The 20879-nt window shown below is 52.9% G+C and overlaps 2 protein-coding genes and 1 long non-coding RNA gene across 8 annotated transcripts in view; 1 reads left to right on the top strand and 2 right to left on the bottom strand.

Moving 5' to 3' along the window:
* Positions 1 to 2609: 2609 nt before the first annotated feature.
* On the bottom strand, positions 2610 to 8451 carry CATIP (ciliogenesis associated TTC17 interacting protein). 4 transcript variants are annotated; one of them, XM_004262724.3, is made up of 10 exons: positions 8353 to 8451; positions 8084 to 8176; positions 7480 to 7680; positions 7123 to 7178; positions 6867 to 6953; positions 6509 to 6676; positions 4726 to 4850; positions 3668 to 3744; positions 3244 to 3332; positions 2610 to 3024 (listed from the first exon to the last, which is right to left on the bottom strand). In XM_004262724.3, the coding sequence occupies exons 1-10, from the start codon at positions 8375 to 8377 to the stop codon at positions 2785 to 2787; spliced, it is 1161 nt and encodes a 386-aa protein (XP_004262772.1). In that variant the 5' UTR covers positions 8378 to 8451; the 3' UTR covers positions 2610 to 2784. The 4 variants fall into 4 exon arrangements, with proteins under 4 accessions (XP_004262772.1, XP_049568603.1, XP_049568602.1 ...); XM_049712646.1 differs by lacking the exon at positions 6509 to 6676; XM_049712645.1 differs by lacking the exon at positions 6867 to 6953.
* LOC117201161 (uncharacterized) lies at positions 8150 to 13287 on the top strand. The gene is made up of 2 exons (XR_004483136.2): positions 8150 to 8533; positions 13126 to 13287. It is a non-coding gene; the product is annotated as an uncharacterized LOC117201161 (long non-coding RNA).
* Positions 13288 to 14979: 1692 nt separating this feature from the next.
* PNKD (PNKD metallo-beta-lactamase domain containing) overlaps positions 14980 to 20879 on the bottom strand; it is a 58675-nt gene continuing 52775 nt past the window's right edge. For 2 of the 3 annotated variants that reach the window (XM_049712647.1, XM_004262727.3), the window contains 6 exons: positions 20228 to 20286; positions 19510 to 19602; positions 18977 to 19140; positions 18175 to 18261; positions 17142 to 17257; positions 14980 to 16923 (listed from right to left, as the gene is read on the bottom strand). In XM_049712647.1, the coding sequence (XP_049568604.1) occupies positions 16750 to 16923; positions 17142 to 17257; positions 18175 to 18261; positions 18977 to 19140; positions 19510 to 19602; positions 20228 to 20286 (693 nt within the window). In that variant the 3' untranslated portion in view covers positions 14980 to 16749. The remainder of the gene's footprint in view (positions 16924 to 17141; positions 17258 to 18174; positions 18262 to 18976; positions 19141 to 19509; positions 19603 to 20227; positions 20287 to 20879) is intronic. The other variant, XR_007478550.1, reaches the window with a different exon arrangement.

Below are 20879 nucleotides of genomic sequence, written 5' to 3'. Positions count from 1 at the left end.
GTAAAATGGGTGTAATAATAGAACCCACCTCATAGGGGTATTGTGAGAATCACATGACTTATGTGTAGAGGGATTAGAATAGTAAGTGCTGCATAGGGCTTGCTCTTATTATTACTATTCCCTTCCCTTTGCCTCCCTGGGTTCTCAACACTAGATCAAGTCGCATTAAACACTCTAATATTGCAGGTAGCACTTTGCATGGTCTACACTCACACATTCATCCACGGGAGCCTTGGCTGATGTCTCTTTCCTTCTGAATGGACTCTGTGTCATGCAGGTGGGGCTTGGTCTTGATACCCCCACAGCATCCCCACACCCTAGTCCAGTGCCTGGCATGTCATGAGTGCTCAATCTTTGTTTTTTCTTTGTTCAGAGACATATATAGCTTAGGACTATGGAGCAAGGAGAGGGGGGTCATAGGAGTTCTGGGGAAAAATGATACGATCTAAAAACAAACTGGTCTTGAAATGGATGTCACAGAGCAGGGAGGGAAGTGGCAGACTCCTTCTCAAGTCACCTGATGCAAGAGCACTCAGCAGGGGCTTCCCTGGTGGCTCAGTGGTTAAGAATCCGCCTGCTAATGCAGGGGACATGGGTTTGAGCCCTGGTCCAGGAAGATCCCACATGCCGCGGAGCAACCAAGCCCGTGCGCCACAACTACTGAGCCTATGCGCCACAACTACTGAAGTCCATGTGCCTAGAGTTCGTGCTCTGCAACAAGAGAAGCCACCGCAATGAGAAGCCTGCGCACCACAAAGAAGAGTAGCCCCCACTCGCTGCAACTAGAGAAAGCCCGCGTGCAGCAACGAAGACCCAAGGCAGCCAAAAATAAATAAATAAATAAATATATTAAAAAAAAAAAAAAAGAGCGCTCAGCAGAGGAAGGATGTCCGTGGGTTGGATGTTAACTGCCGTCCCCTCTTCCCCACTGCGGCAGAGTATCAGGAACTGGAGGGAATCTCAGGATCTCTACAGGAACATTCTGGGTGCATTGGGCTGAGTCAAACTTGGTTTCAGTTCTCCATGGATGAGGAGAACTTGCCAGGGCCTAGGAGGCCCTTCAAGACCCCGCCCTCCCTACCTCGAGGTGACTGAGCACTTTCATCGCCAGCTTCTCCTTCATCACTCCCCCACCCCGCCCCGTGCCACTGTACATCAGCCTCACTGGCCTTCTGTCCCCAACGTGCCATGCTCAGAGCCTTTGCACTAGCTGTTCCTTCTGCCTTAAATGCTTTTCCCACAGCTCTTCACAGATCTGACTCCTTATCATTCACAACCCAACTCAACTGAGATGTCAGAGAGGCCCTCCCTGAAGTCTCCACCCTCAACTCTCCAACCTTGAGTCCCTTTCTATCCATGACTTGGCCTTGTTTTCATAAATGTCTGAAATTTCACATAAGAAATTATCTTTTGTGTTTATCATCTGTCTCTCCATGCTATCTACAAGTGCCATGAGGCTAGGAGCTTGGTCTCGTCCCTGCTGATCTCCCAGGGCTCAGAACCATCCTGGCACATGGAAGGAGCCCAATATTTGTTGAGCTGATTGCCTGATTGAATGAAAAGACCTTATCCTCTAGAGCTGTTGCTGTCCAGTCTGGTAGCCACTAGCCACATGTGGCTATTTAAATTGAAATTAATTAAAATTAAAGTAGGGACTTCCCCAGTGGTCCAGTGGTTAAGACCCTGCCTTCCACTGCAGGGGGTGCGGGTTCAATCCCTGGTCAGGGAACTAAGATCCCACATGCCATGCCATGCAGCCAAAAAAATTAAAGTAGAGCTTCAGTTCCTCAGTCACATTAATCACATTTCTAGAGCTCAGTGGCCACATGTGACTAGTGGCTACCATATTGGACATTGCAGATAGAGCACATTTCCATCATTACAGTCTTGTAGATACTGGCCCCTATTGTCCGCTAGAGTGCAAAGCTTCTCTGGAGGCCCTCACCTCTTAGCTGGTGGGAGGAATGAATAGATGGAAGGATGGAGCCTGCAGGCCTATTACCACTTGCCTCAGGGGAGGGTGCCTCCTCTTTGTCACTGAGCTGCGGCCAGTATTGGGCAGGAACAAGCCACTGGCCAGAACTGTCATTAAGCAAGGAACCTAAACGAGGTGATGATTGCCTTCCATCCTATTGCTAACTGGGGACCCTCCACGCAGTTTGGGGGTTCCTGCGTATAGTGGGAACCGGGAGGAAGGAGGTGGAGTGTGAGAGCTGGCGTTGGGGTAGGGAGAGAGGGTTTGGAAAGCTTCGGGGGTGATGAGCAAGGTCAGTGGTGAACACATCGACTGTTTTTCTTTCTTTGGCGGGAGCGGGCAATTATGCTAGGTGGAATCTATAATGATTCTGTGCGCCAAAAGCCCCGCCCCTCCATCGCGGCTAACCTCGTGACTAAAAGTGGGGGTTCTTGGAATCCAACGTCCAGGTTTGAATCCTACTTCCCACGTGTTTACTCTGTTACTCAATCTTTTCGTACCTCTATTTTTTTATCTGTAAAATAGTGATATTGATCATAATAACAGCTAGGAAGAAAGGCTGAAAATCGCTCGATAAACCCTGTTCACGGTTCCTATGCTAAGCCCGAGACACGAGACGCTGGTCAGAGAAGGATCCGGCTCACAGCCAAGCCTCGGGAGGGCCCCGTTTATTCCCATTAAAACCGCAGGCAGGAAAGCGCGCCTCCCGGGTGCCTCCCGCCCGCGTGCCGCCCCAGCCCAGTCCGGATGCCTTGTCTTCCTGCCTCGCCCCGGCCAGCTGGGCCCCGGGGGAACGCCTTGCTGCCCGCCTAGCCCTCCTCGCCCTCGAGGCCCTCCGGCTCCAGCTCGTGGAAGGGGCAGGGCCGGTTGGAGGAGCGCAAGGACGGAGTGGGCGGGCGTCGCATCGCAAAGGGGCCGAAGTACTCGGCGGCGAAGGTGACCACATCGGCCGGCTGGTGTAGCAGCAGGAAGAGCAGGAAGTCGGAGATGAGCGCCTCGGCCTCGGGGTGCTGCCGCAGATAGCTGTTGTGGCTGAGACGGAGCTCCTCCTGGAGGGGTCCGAGCCTGAGCAGGACCCGGGACTCCCGCGCCCCAGGAGCTCCCCTCCCCTTCGCCCCGTGGAGGGCTTAGGGACGCTGGAGTCCCCTAGCCCCTAGGGATGATGCATTTCAACCGGGCAGAAAAAGTGATCAGTAAGGGTGGAGTGTACGCCCTGGGCAGGGGGATGGGGGGATGGGGACCTCAGGCTGGCTGCAGCCCCTCCTCACCTTCCGGTCCACGAACTTCGAGTAGAGCTCCATGTCCTCCTCCCACACCAGGGGTTTCTTCTCAAACACTGGGTGAGGCTCAATATCATCTGGGGGTGGGTGCGGGTGGGAGGAAGGCTGCGTGCCTATTCCGACCCCAGAACCTTCCTCAGATACAGAGGGATGCCCAAGAACACCAGTTCTGGGCAGGCTCAGGTAAAACCCCAGGGTTCTGGCCATATGGGCGAAGTTGCTGGAGGGGGTTCCCAGCAAAATGATCGTCCCTGAATTGCCTTGGAGACAGGGGCTGGAGAGCAAAACTTCTCCATCTCATCCCGGGCTCCGATCCGGGGCCATGGCACACTCAATCCACCCATGCACCCTGGAAGGCTCCAGGTTTCCTCACCTCGCCTTCACTCTCCCACCAGCCAGGGGCTTCACTCACCCGCCTCCCTCAAGGTGGGCACCTTGGTGATCATGCAGCACCCCGGGGAGCCCACCTGGATCCTCTTGGCCAGGTGCCTGGAGTGCAACACAGAAGAAGGTGTGAGTCTTCCTAGACCAGCCCACTCCTTTGAAAGGTGTTCTGGGGGCCTCCCTTTACTGCTGTCCCCCTCCTCCCCTCCTCCACTTGTCTTTGAGTTCCAGGGTCCTGTTCATTTCTAGATCCCCAGATAATGTCCCCTGCTTTTCAAACTGGGGACTCTTCCTACCCTGGAGATGTGTGCACGTGTGCAAGACTAAATTTAGAGGTGTGAGCGCTAAAGGAATCACAAGGGAATTCCCTGGCAGTCCAGTGGTTAGGACTCCGAGCTTTCACTGCCAAGAACCCGGCTTCAATCCTGGTCAGGGAACTAAAATCCTACAAGCCATGGGGCGTAGCCAAAAAAATTTAAAAAAATAAAAAGAATCACGAGCCTCCTGCTATGTGATACTCAAAATAGAAACAAGTTAAATTATGAAATAAGGAAAGCCCACAACGTTCTGATTACTTTTTTTTTTTTTTTCTACTATAGTGATTCTGTCAATACCTCTTTGGAAATTTCAAGAAACAAATGCTTCTCCCCCTCCCGAATTTTCTCAGGATTTGGTGCCCGCACTTTTCTGGCGACAGCTTGGCAGTGTGCTGGGGTGCTTCTCCCAGCCTGCTGATTTTATCAAGTGCTGAGCTGTTCAGACTCGGGTGTTTTTCAATTTTACACCCACACCCGTGGCAGCTGCTTTAGCGACGCCTTAGGCCCTGTGGAGTTGACCTTGACTTCCTCAGCCATTCAGGGCTTTTCGGTGAGGTTTGGGAGGCATTGTGAAGACTGGGAGAATGAATGCATATATGCAAAATGGTGAATAAGTGGAGAAAGCAGGGGCACTCAGACCTCCACAGCAAGTCTTCCTGGTGGTGTCCCCAGAAACAGGACTCTCCCTTTGCCCCGACCCAGCCCAGGAGGTTGAGCTCCCATGCTTGTCCTCAGTACTGCCCCTTTTGCCCCACCGTCAGTAGCTCACCCATCAGAGAGCAGGTGAAACTGGCAGGACACGGGGATGCCCTGTTCCGAGTGTACAGTCTGCTCCACAATGAACGCTTCCACCTGCTGATGGCCCACCTGGATCGTCTGGGAGCCCAGGCCTTGCTGGCAGCAACCAAAATGAAGGGAGGGAGGTGAGGTGGATTCCCACCGGGGCCTCCCCACACATCTCACCCTGGCCCTTCTCTCCAGGTTATAGCTTCACTGCTTGTTCACCAGTGATAAGCAGCCCTTGGCTGTCCAGACCCTTAGGCGCCCCAAGATTTGAGATGCACCCCCAGGTTAAGTTGGGGTTTTCTCATAGAGAGCCAGCTCCACCCTGCTCCTGCCCCAACCCGTCCCCATGCCAGCTTCATGACCAAGTGCTTCTAGTTGGCAGATTCTGTAATAGGGATGACCAAGTAGGTGTGAGTGTGGGTGATGGCGGAGGCTGGGCTATTTGTGGGGAGGAGGTAGTGGGACGCTGAGGAGGGACTAGATTGAGATTTATGGCTGCCTCAGGCCCGTGCAAGCTGCCCATTGTAATTGAAATTTAAATTCCTGGGGACTTCCCTGGTGGTGCAGTGGTTAAGAATCTGCCTGCCAATGCAGGGGACAGGGGTTCGAGCCCTGGTCCCGGAAGATCCCACATGCCGCGGAGCAACTAAGCCCGTCTGCCACGACTACTGAGCCTATGCTCTAGAGGCTGCGAGCCACAACTACTGAGCCCGCGTGCCGCAACTACTGAAGCTCACACACCTAGAGCCTGTGCTCCGCAACAAGAGAAGCCCGCGCACCACAGCAGAGTAGCCCCAGCTTGCCGCAACTAGAGCAAGCCCGAGTGCAGCAACGAAGACCCAGTGCAGCCAAAATAAATAAATAATTAGAAAAAAAATAAATCCCTGTTACAGCTACAGCAACAGGGAGAAAACTGCTAACATAAGAAAAATATTTCAAAGAAAATTGGGGGGAAATGCTATGTGCCTCTTTGTATCAAACATGTTGCTGTTTGTCATGTTTGTGATAGAAAAGACAAGAGTGTCATTTACGAAGTTGGTCAAATCAGCCCCCAAAGTGTGTGTTCAGAGGCATGCTTCAAAATCACATATTACAGGAAGTCCTAGGTAGGTTGATGATGAAAGTTTAGCCAAAATAAGAGAAAAATAAGAAACACCCTTAAGGGTTGAGACATAATAAAATAATTTTTAAGTGCAGTTGGAGATGTTGCATTTCCTGATCTTAAAAAAATATGTCTTTAAAAGTGGCCCCTGTGGGGCTTCCCTGGTGGCTTAGTGGCTGAGAGTCCGCCTGCCGACGCGGGGGACGCGGGTTCGTGCCCCGGTCCGGGAAGATCCCACATGCTGTGGGGCGGCTAGGCCCGTGAGCCATGGCCACTGAGCCTGCGCGTCCGGAGCCTGTGCTCCGCAACGGGAGAGGCCACAGCAGTGAGAGGCCCGTGTACCGCAAAAAAAAAAAAAAAAAAAGTGGCCCCTACGATGTTTATTTTTCCTGGACTGACTTTTGTGCAAAAAGCGTTGCTTTCTTCCACTGCTCCCAGCTTTTGGTCCTTCTCGCTCACGCCACTTGCCTCACACTTGGTCCTCCCTCTAACAAATGCGGTCTTGCTTTCTCCTGCTCTTGGAAGTCTCACCCCCACGCCCTAGGCTTATCCCCACTCCACCCCCTCTTCCACTCCACAGAGGTGTCTTTTCTCCCAACTCAGCATTCTCCTTGCCCCTTCTAGTTCACCCCAGACCAATTCCCCACCCAGGGAAACCCCTCACGTAAGTGGAATAGCAGAGTTTGCCCTCGGTGTCCAAGGCCAGGAAACGGGCGTTGCTGGGCACTGTCTGCCTCCAGGCCATCACCCTCAGCAACACCAGGTTGGCAGCCTGGGAGACGAAGCCCGCAATGGAGTGCCAGGGGAAGAAAGTCACTTCGGTCTTCACTTCCTGTTCAGGACAAATCTGGGTCAGGGACCTTGAGCCAGGAAATGGAGGGAGGTTGTGCAAGACAGGTGTTGAGCATATGGTCCAGTCCATATGGTCCCTAGTCCAGGCTCCTGGCCTGACACCATCTGTCCCCTGTTCCTGGTTCCAAAGAGGATGTAGAGTATGGCTCCCACCTGGCTCTCATCCTTACCTCACCCTCCTTGATGATTCTGGTCATGGCCAGCTGATCATCCTGCTTCAGCAAACTCATCTTCCGTTCCATGGGGAGGGCGTGGAACTAAGGGCCAGAGCATGGAGGGGAGAACCAGGGACTCACGGGATCGTATATACAAGCGAGATCCCCCAGAGGTCGCCTTGTCGTTTCTCCTTCATAAATGAGAAAACTGAGGGGAAATTTGGATAGAAAACTTTCCATATGTGGTCAAGGCTGGGGCCCCAGGAGGTACCTTGATGAACTCCTTATTATGTTGTTCCACAACCTCCAGTTTCCACGAGAGATAGCCTGTGGGGAGGAGGTGAACACTGCTGTCACCGGAGACAAGGCTGGAGTTTGCAGGAAGGGAGGCGGTGGCCCGGGCTGGAGGACTCAGATGTAGGGTGGCCCGAGGGAAAAACTAAGGCTGTGATTAACTTCCCTGTCACCCCCCGCCCCCGTGTCCCACGCATTCTCTTTGCCTCGTTCTAGTACCAAGGTGAAGTCAAAGCGTTGGTCCTGAGTGAAGGTCCTGGGAGTTGGGGGGTGGGAGGGGGAGGGCAGTGGAGGAAGGGTGGGGGTAGAGGGTGTCAGGCAGCAGGAACTCTACCCAGAATGGAGTTTCCGCAGAGTATTTTGTCCATGGAGCCGTGGCTAAAGGCATGCACGAATGGGAAGTACTCCGTGACACCAAACTGGTCTTTGTATTTCCCTCTCTGCACCTCAATGGTCAGCTCTCCCTGAGGCTCCCCTGTGTCGGAGACCATGACCAGAGTCTCCGAGAAGAATAGCGTCAGCAGCTCCTCTTGCCCTGGGTGCGTGAGGGTCCCGTGGGGACAGTTAAAGCCCCAGCTCCAGCTCCTAGGTCTCAACTTTCGGACCGCCCCCCCCCCCCCCCGGCCACCAGTGCGCCCACAGTCTCCACCCACTCCCTCCTCATCCCACGTCCCCCAGGTGGCCCCTGCGTCCCCTCCATTGGCCTCTACAGCAGTCAGCAGGTGAAGGCTCCCCCACCCCAATCCCCACCAGTCCCTACCCACACTGTGTCCCTGGGGTCTTCCCTTGAAGAATATCAACTAACGGGCCTCACACCCTTTGTGAGTCCCGGGAGAATCAAGGCTGAGAGAGGGGGTGGCCAGGTCTGGGCTTTCCTCCCTCCCGTCCGTACTTTTGCCCCTCCCCCCCCACCCCGCCCCGCCACTGCCCAGGCTCACGGAGGGAGTTGAGGAAGTTGATGGCTTCAGCATTGGCCTCTGGGGGTGGCAGACTCTCTTGGGCTGAGGGCTGGTGATCCTTGGCTTTGAAGCCTAGGGAGGGAGGAGAGGTTGAGACGGCAGATGGCAGACCCTGGGAAGAAGGATAGGGGTGGGGCAGGGGTCCCAAGAGCAGGATCCTCCAAGGCCACCCCAGGGTGGATGATGAGGGAGAAGATGCCCCATCCCTTTCCAGGTCCCCACTCCAAATTCCTCAGCTCTCTTCTCACCTTTGGATTGAACTTTGGAAGACATGCTGCCTCCTGCTACCCAGTTTGTAACCAGCTGTCTCCATGGCAACTGGGAGCTAGCTACCGCCTCTTAAAGGGCCATCAACCCATTTCACTAAACACCCAGACCTTGGAAGAATTGGTAGGAACTGTGGCTTCTGCGGCTCAGCCCAAGCCTGAGGTATTGTCCAGCAGAGGGAGCGTTTGACATTCTTAGGAGGCAGGGGGGATGACATGGATCATTAGAATGACCTTACAAGTGTACTTTGAAGTTCAATTCTTACTGGGATTGTAAGTAGAACGAAAATATTTTTTTAAAAACCTTAAATTTTACTATATTTATATGTTTACGTTTCTTAGATTGCATTAAAAGTACTTGGGAAGCTGGTTTGTCAATTTATTAAAAAATTCTTTTAGAGAATTATTTTTACTTATTTTTCCCAGTCAATCGCTTTTGACAATTGCAATTGCCACTGGGCAGTCCAGTGGTTAAGACTCTGCGCTTCCACCGCAGGAGGCAAGGGCTTGATCCCTGGTCGAGGAACTAAGATTCCGCATGCTGCATGGCGAGGCCAAAAAAACCCAATCAATTGCTTTTAAAAAGGAAGTAGAATATATAGAATGAATAAATATGGCATAAACATATTTATGGCAGTTTTAATTTTGTAAAGAGAACCAATTATTAATTAAAGCCCCCTTAAAAGTTAGTAATAACATTAGATAGATTTATGATTAGAATGATATGACTAAGTTGAACTTAAAAGTTTTTAAAATGCTTATGTTTTAAAATTTGCATTTTAAGAAATTGAGTTCTAATTTTTTTTAAATTTATTTATTTTTATTTTTGGCTGTGTCGGGTCTTCGTTGCTGTGTTCAGGCTTTCTCTAGTTTTGGCGAGCAGGGGTTACTCTTCGTGTGGTGTGCAGGCTTCTCATTGCGGTGTCTTCTCTTGTGGAGCACAGGCTCTAGGCACGCGGGCTTCAGTGGTTGTGGCACTTGGGCTCAGTAGTTGTGGCTTGCGGGCTCTAGAGTACAAGCTCAGTAGTTGTGGCACACGGGCTTCGTTGCTCCGCGGCATGTGGGATCTTCCTGGACCAGGGCTCTAAACCGTGTACCCCTGCATTGGCAGGCAGATTCTTAACCACTGCGCCACCAAGGAAGCCCTGACTTCTAATTTTTAAAAGCCAAAATGAATTCTGCACGTGAACCACCGCCAGTGGCATTAAGAAAACTCACAACTAGGGCTTCTCTGCTGGCGCAGTGGTTGAGAGTCTGCCTGCCAATGCAGGGGACACGGGTTCGTGCCCTGGTCCGGGAAGATCCCACGTGCCGCGGAGCGGCTGGGCCCATGAGCCATGGCCGCTGAGCCTGCACGTCCGGAGCCTGTGCTCCGCAGCGGGAGAGGCCACAGCAGTGAGAGGCCCACGTACCGCAAAAAAAAAGAGAAGAAAACTCACAACTGCTTTGGGAAGTAGTCTGTTAGTTCCTCAAAATGCTAAATGTGGAGTTACTATATGACTTAGCAATTCCACTCTGGGGTATATACCCAAGAGAATTGAAAACATCTGTCCACATAAAAAACTTATACACAGATGTTCATAGCATCATTATTCAGAATAGTCAAAAAGTGGAACACCCATCTGTTCATCAACTGATGAATGGATAAACAAAACGTGGTGTATATATATATAATGGAATATTATTATTCAAGCATAAAAAGGAGTGAAGTACTGACATATGCTAGAATATGGTTGAACCTTGAAAATATGTTGCGTGAAAGGAGCCAGTCACAAAAGACCACATATTGTATGATCCCATTTATATGTGTAAATGTCCAGCACAGGCAAATCTATAGAGACAGAAAGTAGATCAGTGGTTGCTTGATGTGGGGGAAGGGTGGAGGCATGGAGGCAGGAAGTGGCATCCACTGGGGACAGGGTTTCTTTTGGGCATGCTGAAAATGTTCTAAAATTAGACTGTGCATATACTAAAACCCACTGAATTGTATACTTTAAAAGGGTGAATTCTGTGGTAGGTAAATTATATCTCAATAAAGTTAATAAAAAATAGATGCTTTAAATAAAATCTAAGAGAAGAAAGCAAACCGTTTTGCTTTCACATGTGAATTACATAAAGTTTAACAAAATCTTTTTGATTTGGACAAAGTTTAAAAAAAAAAAAAGAAGCAGGGACTTCCCTGCCGGTCCAGTGGTTAAGACTCCGCGCTTCTACTGCAGGGGGCGCGGTTTTGATCACAGGTCTGGGAACTAAGGTTCCACATGCCTTATGGCCAACAAAAACCAAGAAGCAAACTGCTCTTTTTTAGATGCTCTATAAGGGGTGCCCACATAGTCCCCCTCCTTACTGTGCCCCTCCATCCCAGCTATTCCGGACTCCTGGTCTGAGGGAAAATTTGCTCCCTGAGCCCTCTACCCTTTAGAGTTCTCCTGTCACCCCTGGTCCCCCTCACCTCCCCTTGGTCAGGCTCTTCTAGCTGCATAGGACCCCCACCTGCCTATCCACACAGGCTCCCACCTCCTGGGAGCCCATGTTCTCAACTCTCTCACTCCCCCCAGATTCCTTCCTGCCTGATGCTGGCCGTTTCCTGCTAGCTGCTTAGAGGAGAAAGCATTTTGGAAAAGTGGATCACAGAAGGATCAACATCCAGTTGGTTGTCTATTTTTTTAACCATCTGGAAGAGATCTGTTAAGGACCCTTGTTACCATCCCCCCTTAGGGCCTGATACGCCAGGGGAAGGATGCTCTGGAGCGGCTGACGTACTAGCCGTGTGGCTGTGTTGGGCAGGTACGCCTTTCTGAGCCTGTGACGTGGACAGCATGTTCCCTCCAGCAGCTGGGGTTGGCATCTATTGAACAACAACCATTACCGTAGAGAGGGTACCCTCTATGCTAAGGTCTGCAGGTAGTAAGTCACTTAATCCTCACAGTCAGCTTCTAAGCTGGTGTTAGCATCATCCTCATTGGACAGGTGAGAAGTGGAGGCACAGAAAAGTTCAGTAACTTGTCCGAGGTCACCCAGTTAATAAATGGAAGGTGTGGACTCCAACCCAGATGGGCTGGCTTGGGTCCATGTTCTTAATCACTTTGCCCTACTGTCCCTGATAGACTAGCACTAAGTTTATTAATAACAGTGAGAGGAAAAAGAGGCTGCTGTTCACTGAACACCGTTGTGCATCTCATTTGGGTCTCCCAGCCACTCCAGAAGGAGGCTCGGTGACATGAGTCCCATGTCTGGAGTTACCCACGGAGTGTCAGAGTTTGTATTCAAATCCAGACCAGTGCAAGTCCTCTCTCTTTCTTCCACCTTGTCCTGCCTTTGGCCCAAGCTTAGGGTTTACTGACCATCAGGGTTAGCTTCCCACCTGCTTTCAAAAGCTCCATTTGTGGCCAGGGCCTGGGAGGACTAGGACAACCCCTCACCAACACACACATGTGGACACACAGGGCTCTTCTACAACTTATCCTGTTCTCTGTCCTTCCTGGGAACTTCTAAGGCTGCCCCTCCCTTTCTCCTTTTCTGTGATTTAGAAAAAAGAGAGCGACAGCCTGTGATTCAGGGGAAAACGAACTGCTTACAGGATTTTTTTAAAAAATAAATTTATTTATTTTATTTATTTATTTTTGGCTGCGTGGGGTCTTCATTGCTGCACGTGGGCTTTCTCTAGTTGCCGTGAGCGGGGGCTACTCTTTGTTGCCGTGCACAGGCTTCTCACCGCGGTGGCCTCTCCTGTTGTGGAGCATGGGCTCTAGGCGCACAGGCTTCAGTAGTTGTGGCGCGTGGGCTCTAGAGCGCAGGCTCAGTAGTTGTGGCGCACAGGCTTAGTTGCTCCGTGGCATGTGGGATGTTCCCGGACCAGGGCTCGAACCCCTGTCCCCTGCATTGGCAGGCAGATTCTTAACCACTGCGCCACCAGGGAAGCCCCAGGTTATTATTATTTTTCTAAATTAATTAATTAGTTTATTTTTGGCTGCCTTGGGTCTTCCTTGCTGTACATGGGATTTCTCTAGTTGTGGCGAGCAGGGGCTACTCTTTGTTGCGGTGCACGGGCTTCTCATTGCGGTGCCTTCTCTTGTTGCGGAGCACGGGCTACATCTAGGCACACGGGCTTCAGTAGTTGCAGCACTCCAGCTCAGTAGTTGTGACGTACAGGCTTAGTTGCTCTGCGGCATGTGGGATCTTCCCGGACCGGGGCACGAACCCGTGTCCCCTGCATCGGCAGGCGGACTCTCAACCACTGCGCCACCAGGGAAGCCCAACCCCCAGGTTATTTTTTAAACTACGTATTATTCAAACACCTTTGAGGCCATGTGTCTACCTCCGTTTCTTCTCTATAATGAATTAGGGCACCAGAAATCACATGTAGCGTTTTCCAAAGTGACTTCATATGCCTTTCTCGTCTAACTCTTCTAATAGCCTCCAAATAAGTGGCCTTGTTGGTGAAAGTTTATGAGTTTGCTGCCTTGCATCATTTCTGGTATCAGGCCCCCTATTCCTCTGGGGGACCCTTTCCCCACTCTCGGTGCACTGTGTTTCAGTTGGGTCTGACACTGCCTTTCCAGGTGTGGTCACGTGACCTAACCTGGCCAGTCAAAGAAGACCATTCCCCTAACTCCTATGATTGGCTCAGCATTGGGCACATAATCCAAGCTGAACCAATGAAACTCAATCCCTGGGGCTATTAGAGGTTCTGCTATGTTTGATGAACTATAGCCCATAAATGTGGAACTTCTAGAGACCATCTTTCCATTACAGGGAGAAAGACTGACAGAGAACGATATCAATATAGAAGAAAGCAGAGCTGAATGACGAAGATGCCTCTGGATCCCTGGATCCAGTCATGCCTGAATCACCATGACGTAATCCTACACTTCTCAATTTCATGACCTGATAAATTTCCCCTTTGGTTTAAGCCCCTTTCGGCTGCGTGTTTGTCACTTGCACTTGAAAGGGTTATGTCTCATTCAACGTTGTCATCTCCACTGGAAGGTGAAGAAACTGAGGTCCGGAAAGTTCCTTGCCCAAGGTCCTTGGATGTTGAGTAACAGAGCTGGGACTAGAACCCAGGTCTCTAAGGCCAGTTGTCACTCCTGCTGTTCTGCAAGCAAAGAATAGGTGTCCCGGTTATTGCTGGTCAGTGCTGGCTCCAGGAGAGACATGTGCCATTTTTCAGGACAGATGCTCCAGTGAGACGATCTGCCAAGGCCTTGGGAAAATGCTTCACCAAAAGCCCTAGAGAACCATTAGCAATTGTCCCTTGAAGCTGGGCATACCCAGAGTGACCTGGCCCTGGGGCTTGCCCAGTCAAGAGACAATTACAGAGCACAGAGACTGCCCTTTTTCAGGAAGGTGAGGCCCACAGCTCCTTCCCTCACCCCCACCCCAGATGCAGCCCTGAGCCAGGATAGTGAGGACCAGTGCCAAGGTCCTTGGCTTGGGGTGAGGAGTGCCAAGAGGGGAGGCTGAGCTGTGGCCGGGGGGGCCCAGGAAATGTGGAGCTAAGCCGGTGCTTCCCAGTCTTCAGCCACACCAAGGCCACCTTTAAGGATTCTGCCATAGGGACCTCCCTGGTGGTCCAGTGTTTAAGAATCCGCCTTCCAATGCAGGGTACGTGGGTTCGATCCCTGGTCAGGGAATTAAGATCCCACATGCCACAGGGCAACTAAGCCCACGCGCCACAACTGTTGAGCTTGGGCACCTCAACAAGAGAGCCCACGCACTCTGGAGCCTGAGTGACACAACCAGAGAGCCTGCCTGCGGCAACTAAGACCCAACGCAGCCAAATAAACATAAAAAAAGAATTCTGCCGTAGCCAAGTGTCACCTTTACTTCATATTTTCCTATTTCAGTAAATGCAAGCACACTTTGGAGATATTTCAGGTTCAGTTCCAGACCCTTGTAATAAAGCAAATACTGCAATGAAGGGAGTCACGCAAGAAAATTTTTTCCCAGTGCATATAAGAGCCTTGTACACTATAGTCTATTAGGTGTGCAGCAGCATTATGTCTAAAGAAAACAATGTACATACCTTAATTAAAAGTATTTTATTGCTAAAAAAAATGATAATCATCATCTGACAATGCAGGGTTGCCACAAACCTTCAATTTGTAAAAAACGTAATATCTGCAAAACACAATAAAGTGAAGCACAAATGAGATATGCCTGTACCTTTATCACTTTCATGAATTGAAAACTGGTGTCGCTTGTCAAAAATATTGACCCCAAAGATAAACACAATGAACACAAAATGATGCTGTTAAACTTTAACTCAAGATAGTTGCCCTAGACGGCCGACCTGGAGTCTGGCTGTCAGTTAGCAAGGCATTAAAGGGAGGTCAGTACCAAGGCCTTGCCGTCGAAGCACATTCACTGCTGTGCGGCGACCAGGTAAAGCTATCTCTCCTGTGGCCAGCGGCACTCCTGTTCATCTCAAGCTTTGGAAAACACCGAGGTAGGCAAATTGTAAACCCTGGATAAAGGCTCACGAGCCGTGGAAGGGTATATTTAGAGCGCCGTTTCTGCCCAAAGCTCTGGAAGAGCAGTCACTCCAAGTAAGCAAGTAACCCAGACAGGAAAACGGAACAAGCAATAAAGACAAGCCCACTGAGGGATCAAGCCTCGGTTAAATCATTCATTCATTCAACATTTATTGAGCGCCTACTGTGTGCCAGGCACCGTGCTAGGCGCAGAAATACAGAGATGCATAAGATACAGTCCATGCCCTGAAAGGTTCACAGTCTAGAAGGGGAGACAAACATGTAAACAACTAAAATACAGTATGATAAGTGCCACAACAGAAGCATTTACAAGAGGAGAGGTAGCCTGGAGGGGGAGGGACACGGGGGTGGTCTTCCTGGAGGAGGGGGCCTTTGAAGGGGATTGTGAGAGATGAATAGGTGTTTGCCAGGCAGACAAGGCAGGAGGAGCAGGGTAATAGCATTCCATTCTGATGAAACAGCATGAGCGAAGGCACAGAGGCATGAACTGCATGTTTTGAGGGGCGGGGAGCTCTATTCTGGCGGTATTGCTGAAGTTGGCTCCAGAGGCTGTGGCTGGAGAGGAAGGCAGAGGCAGGATGATGAGGAGAAACTGAGAACAGGAGACATCTCAGAGGCGCCCCAGAGGAGAACAGAGCCTGAGGGAAGGAAGGCTTCCACCCAGGAAGAGAAGGTTCCTGGCTGACCCAAGTTACGCCCGCTTGAGGACAATCGGAGTCCTCACTGCAGCCCCAAAGGGACTGGACCCAAGGCCAGAGGAGGAGCTGAACTGAGGGAGGGCTGAACAGACGGCAAGGGCCCAGGCTTGGGGTCCTGGAAGCTGCCACTCATTTGAGAGCTCTCCGCTCCTGGACTTCTGATTTCTGCTCTCTGCTGTGCAGATCCCCTGCTCCCACCATGATGGGGCCAGGGGCCAAATGAGAAATGACCTGGGAATGTCTTTGGCTAACTGTAAAGGGCGAGATGAATGGCTTTACTAACTAGAAGAGGAAAGGGTTGAGGATAAAGCAGGAGTTCCTCAGAATACGGGCCATAATGAGAAAACCAGAGTTGCCCTGGTGGACGATGGCTCTCTGGTCCCCTGGGGAGGAGGGGCCCTGTTGGCCCAGGGCAGGGGCAGAGGCCAGCTGTGCAGGGAGCATGTGTGACCTACAAGACTGTGGGGCTGCAATCCCAGCCTCCAGGTGTCTCCTCAGCCTGAGGTCAAGTTTCCTTGGCAACCAGGATCCTCCGCCTTCCAGGCAGTAGGGGAGTCACCGAGGCAGAGATTGTCCACAGCCAGGCTTCCAGCCCTTTCCTCTTTCTCAGAAATGGCTCTGTTTGAAAAATGCCTTCATGGGGGCTGGGTGGAGGTGGAGCAGGGAGGCTGGGGGAGGAGGGGCAGACTCTCAGTAAACCAGAGCCCAGGTGCCCCTCTGAGTGACCACTTTTCCAAGGCACCACGCCTCAGGCCACTTTGAGGGAGTGAGTTTCTTTCCCTACCCTGGATGGGAGGAGGGGGAAGATGGACTCAACCTGTTCATGGCTCCTGCTGCCCTGAGTTCAGAGGCTACAGTGAGAGTGAGGCCTCTTCATCCTCACTGCCATCACGGGAACAGAGGAAGGGAGGAGGGGAGGTTCCCGATTCGCTCTGCCCTCCATGGCTCAGCCTCACCCCACGGAGTCTCCAAGCCTTCCGTCAGCCCCCTTCCTCTCGGTCTCAGGCTCTCGTTGCCTTGTCCCTCCTCCCCCCCGACCCGGGTCAGGGCGTGGTGCCGGCTTGACGGGCTGATGGAGGTGGTGGTGGAAGCAGTGAGAGGGAAAGTGTGGTGTGGGCCGTGGTGGGTGGCTTCCCCACCATGGTGGGGGGGGCGGGGGGGGGCTGGGCTGGGCTGCGGTGGGGTCACTTGCTCTTGTGTAGGTCCTTCAGCTGGCGGAGCTTCTCCAAGAGCTGGGCCCGGGAGTAGCCATTGTCTCCCGTGGGGCCTGGGTCTGGCCCCAGAGCCTCCTGCAGCACCAGGCAGTGCGTCCTCAGAAATGGGTTATAGGAGCGCTCCTCTCCCAGGGTGGACGGGCACTGTGGGGGGAGAGGCACCCGGGTTTGGTGGGGAGAATCTGGAAAATAGACCCAACAAGGGAAGAACGCCCGCACCGCCCCATCCCAGGGTCCAGAAGTTCTCACTGGAAGGCCCTTGTGCCAAATATGTCAGCTCTGGAGAGGGCCCTGCAGGGCCTGCAGGGATGAGCCCTCTCTCAGGAGTGCCCTCGGCCCCTCCTGGACCCCAAGCCCCGCACCGTGCTCCTGCGTTCCATCCGCTGCCTCTGCACCCACTGCATCTTCCTCTCCCGGGCCAGGTTCTCAGGCTCCACCACGCCTGCAAAGCCCAGGTTCTCCTCCGCGTACTCGTGGCCTAGGGATGGCATGGGGGCCAAGACACAGGGCAGAGTGAGATGGGTGGTACGGTCAGAAAAAGTCCTCCCCACCCGCAGGCCTATGGGTACCTGACGACTGGGGAGGAGGGGCAATGCTTCCAGAGGAGCCCCGACCACATGGAGCTGTTTCTCTAAATGTGGGCACAAGTCAGCCACGAGTGAAGAGGCAGAAGCAGTTCAGGGGGGAAAACCACCAGACCTGGAGCCAGAAGACCTGCATTCTAGCCCGTCTGGCTCTGCCCAGCTGTGCGACATCAGTCAAATCACGGCGCTTCTCTGAGCCACAATGTTCTCCTTTGGCAAGTGGGGAAAATAATAACGCCACTCTAAAAGTATGTGTTCCTGGTGCCTGGAACAGGGCCTGGTACACGTTAGGTGCTCAATAAAGTATTTGTTGAATGAATGAATGGATGCATGTATGTTCTGAGGATTAACTGAGATATGAGTAAATGTGTTTTAGAAACTATGGGTATGCAATGTACACATGCACATACGTGTGGATGGATGGATATTCCATGTACATGCATATGCATGATGGACGTGCAGTGTGTGGATGATGGATGCAGGCAATGGTCCATGCAGAATGGATTTAAGGCCCCTCTTTGCTCGTTAAGCAAAGGCAATTTTCTGTTCTAGGCTTTGGCTATGAAAAATCAGCCATCTCCCAGGGATGCTCTGGGACCTACAGGGCTCCCAAGAGGCTGTGGGCTGGTTGCCAGGGAAGCAGAGGCCTTACAGAGCCAGTTCTGCAAACAGAAGGGAGCTCTGCCCCCACTGCTAGAGTTGGCTCCCAGGAGCCACCAGAGGTGGCGCTGTATCCCCTCTGGGCCAGGAGCTGAGTCGGCTGGGACTCTGGGGGTGTGAGGGGCTAGGAGGAGAGGGAGGGGCACCTCACCAGGCCACAGCAGAGTGTCGTCCCCCAGCCCCAGCACGGTGTCCAGTGAGCTCAGCATGGTCTCTGCGGTGCCCTCAAAGGTCCGTCCTGGCAGGGTCAGAAGGTACGTGTAAGGTCCAAGAACCACACAGCACGGTAAGGTACATGAAAAGGGCGGGGACCAGCTTGTACAGCTGGGGCTGGCCACCAGCCCTCAGCCGTGCCCCTGCCATGCCCACTTCCCTGGCATCTACTCCTTCCCTCCCTCTGGGAGCTGGGCCCAAATATTCAACCGCAACCGAGCCCATTTGAAGGCCTCCATTGCACATATTGACGTGTGGATAGAGGGGCTGCAGGACCTTCAGGCTGAGTTCTGTGGCTCCGAGCCCTCTTGAGAGAGGGTTGCTCTTTTCCGTAGAGCACTTCTTTCTTTGCCTGTGCTGTCTTTGGGACTCCATGCACCTTGGGACCTGTGATCCTCCCACCGACAGGATCACCCTCTCACTCAGGGGTTCTCAAGTGTTTGTTAGTCTTGCCAGTCACTGTATCAGAGAACCAGGCTCCACCCAGTGGAAACAAACGCCCTTCGAGGTCTCTACTCAGCTACAGGCGTCGTCTCATTCTGTCCATCCCCCGCGGGAAGTCGTGAGGATATAAAAGAAAAATCGAGGTGACAAAGGTGGGAGTAACTGCCGAGGCAACGTGTACTGAAACCAATGTTTTCATGCATTGCGTGGAGCTGTGGCTGTCCTTGGGCCCCTGCTCTGGCCTCTCTCCCTCCCTCTTGTCCCCCCTCCTCCCTCTTCCCTTTTGGGGGACTCACCACAGCCAGAGAGGAAGAGCAGGTCCCCTGAGAAGAGGCAGGAGGGACCCTTATAGGGCTCCCCATCCAGCAGGTAGACCAGATGGCCTTGTGTGTGGCCAGGGGTGGCCAGAGCCTGGATCTGAAGCCGTCCCACACTAACCACATCTTGATCACACAGGGGACTGAGAAGCGAGGCAATAGTGGAGAAGCTCTAGAGCTTGTGCCATGCTGATCCTCCCTCCCCCGCCCTGCCCAGGCCCAAGGGAATGGGTGATGTACAGGAGGGGGGCTTCCCCAGCAGAGAGAGAGGCACCCCCAGTGCCCAGGACTTCAGACCCAAGCCCTCCTGCTTTCTCTTTTGGGGACTATGGCTGGATCACTTGGGGGACGGGCAGTGGCAGTCTTCAGATGGGCTGTGATCTACTCTCTAAGGGCCAGGAAGGGCATCAGCAAAGACCCACCTGCTGAAACCCCTGAAACATGTGACTAAAGGATGGGGGGTGAGGGGAAGGGCCCACAAGGGCCATCCCATCCCTGGGTCAAGGACTTACTGGGTGAGGTAGGGGATGCCATCCTGAGGGCTCCCATACACCCGACAGTCCTGGTGCCGCCGGCTGAGGTCACGGTTCCCTCCACTGTGATCCCTGTAGGATGGCACAGGCAGGGTCTTTAAGGGGCAGCTGTACTGGGCCTCCTGCCTCCTTCTTCCCCAAGCGTCTCCAGGTCTCTGAGCCATGGGACTCCTGGCTTCTGGACTGAACCAAGCTGTCCACACCTCTTCTGGCCTTAGTTCAAGCTGTCCCCCTGCCCAGAATGTTGTCCCAACAACTTGCCACCCCTCCCCTCATCACCAACTAATGCCAACTGATCTTCTGGCCTCTCACCTCCAGGGTCATCAGCCTCTAATTCCTCCAAGTGGATCTGATCACACCCTCCCTGGTGCCCCCGCCCCCGTACCCTGTGCCGACTGTCACAGTTGTTACTGTTTGTCATCGCTGTACACTTCCATACAGGGCTGTCTCCCCTATTGGACTATAAGCTCCTTGATGTTAGAGATCACAAGGTTTGCCCATGCCCGGCACACCCGCCCCTCCCCCTCCCTCTCTGCTGGTGCCCCAGTGACTTCATGAGGATGGTGTCCACCCATACTGACTTCTTGACTCTCAGCCCAGCCTGTTCTCGCGGGACCCAGTCCTGGCAAGCCCAGCCGGGGCAGGGGCCAGCCAGGGAAGAAGATCTGCACCCAGACCTCCCACCTCAGCCCCTTACCAGTGCTTGTGGGTGCAGAGAATGGCAACCAAGTTAACGCCCTCCTTTTCAATGGAAGCCTAGAGGAGAGAGGGGGCAGTGAGACTAAGGAACAGGATGCAGAGGGAAACAGGGGCATGGGTGCTGGGTGGAGAGGAGCGGAGAGGAGAGGCGAGCAGGGAGAGATGAGGGAGAAGGAGGCGATGAAGCCAGAGAACGAGAAGCGGGTGGGGAAGAGAGGGCCGGGTAAAGGGGGGCAGCTGAGCCCCAGCCTGGGCATAAGCGAGAGGGAGATTCGTGGAGCGGGTAGACACACAGACACACGCACACACAGATAAATAAGTAACAAGAGGGAATGATAAAGACACCCAGACACGACAGACAGAGGCGAGGAGAGAAGAGCGAGGGTCAGAAAGGGGGCCGCAGAGAGTGAGAGGCGGAAGAAAACTCCCTAGACCCGCAGTCCTGGGTCAGCACCACTTGCCCTCTGGCTCTGATTCCCCCACTGCTGCCCTCCCCCTTTCCCCCCGCCATGCCCTGACACTGAGCCCCTCCCCATGGTGGTGGTCTCTTTGTGCACATGTGTGTCAGGGTCTGTGTGTGAGTGCACATGGAGGGGGGCACATCGCATTGGCAGAGGGCAGGGTCAGCCTCTCTCTAGCAAGGAGAAGCT

This window comes from Orcinus orca, chromosome 7, assembly GCF_937001465.1.
Source record: "Orcinus orca chromosome 7, mOrcOrc1.1, whole genome shotgun sequence".
In the NCBI taxonomy this organism is placed as follows: domain Eukaryota; kingdom Metazoa; phylum Chordata; class Mammalia; order Artiodactyla; family Delphinidae; genus Orcinus; species Orcinus orca.
The sequence above is the reverse complement of the archived record's forward strand: the minus strand, read 5'-3'. Positions and strand labels throughout refer to the sequence as shown.

Bases quoted from the DNA above. Each gene is read 5' to 3' on its own strand.
- CATIP (XM_004262724.3), bottom strand. From the start codon at position 8,377: ATGTCTTCCAAAGTTCAATCCAAAG. The intron at 7,681-8,083 runs GTGAGCCTGGGC...TCACGCACCCAG, and splicing joins CAACTTCCTCAACTCCCTCC to GGCAAGAGGAGCTGCTGACG. The intron at 7,179-7,479 runs GTAGAGTTCCTG...TCCTCCCCACAG, and splicing joins CTGCGGAAACTCCATTCTGG to GCTATCTCTCGTGGAAACTG.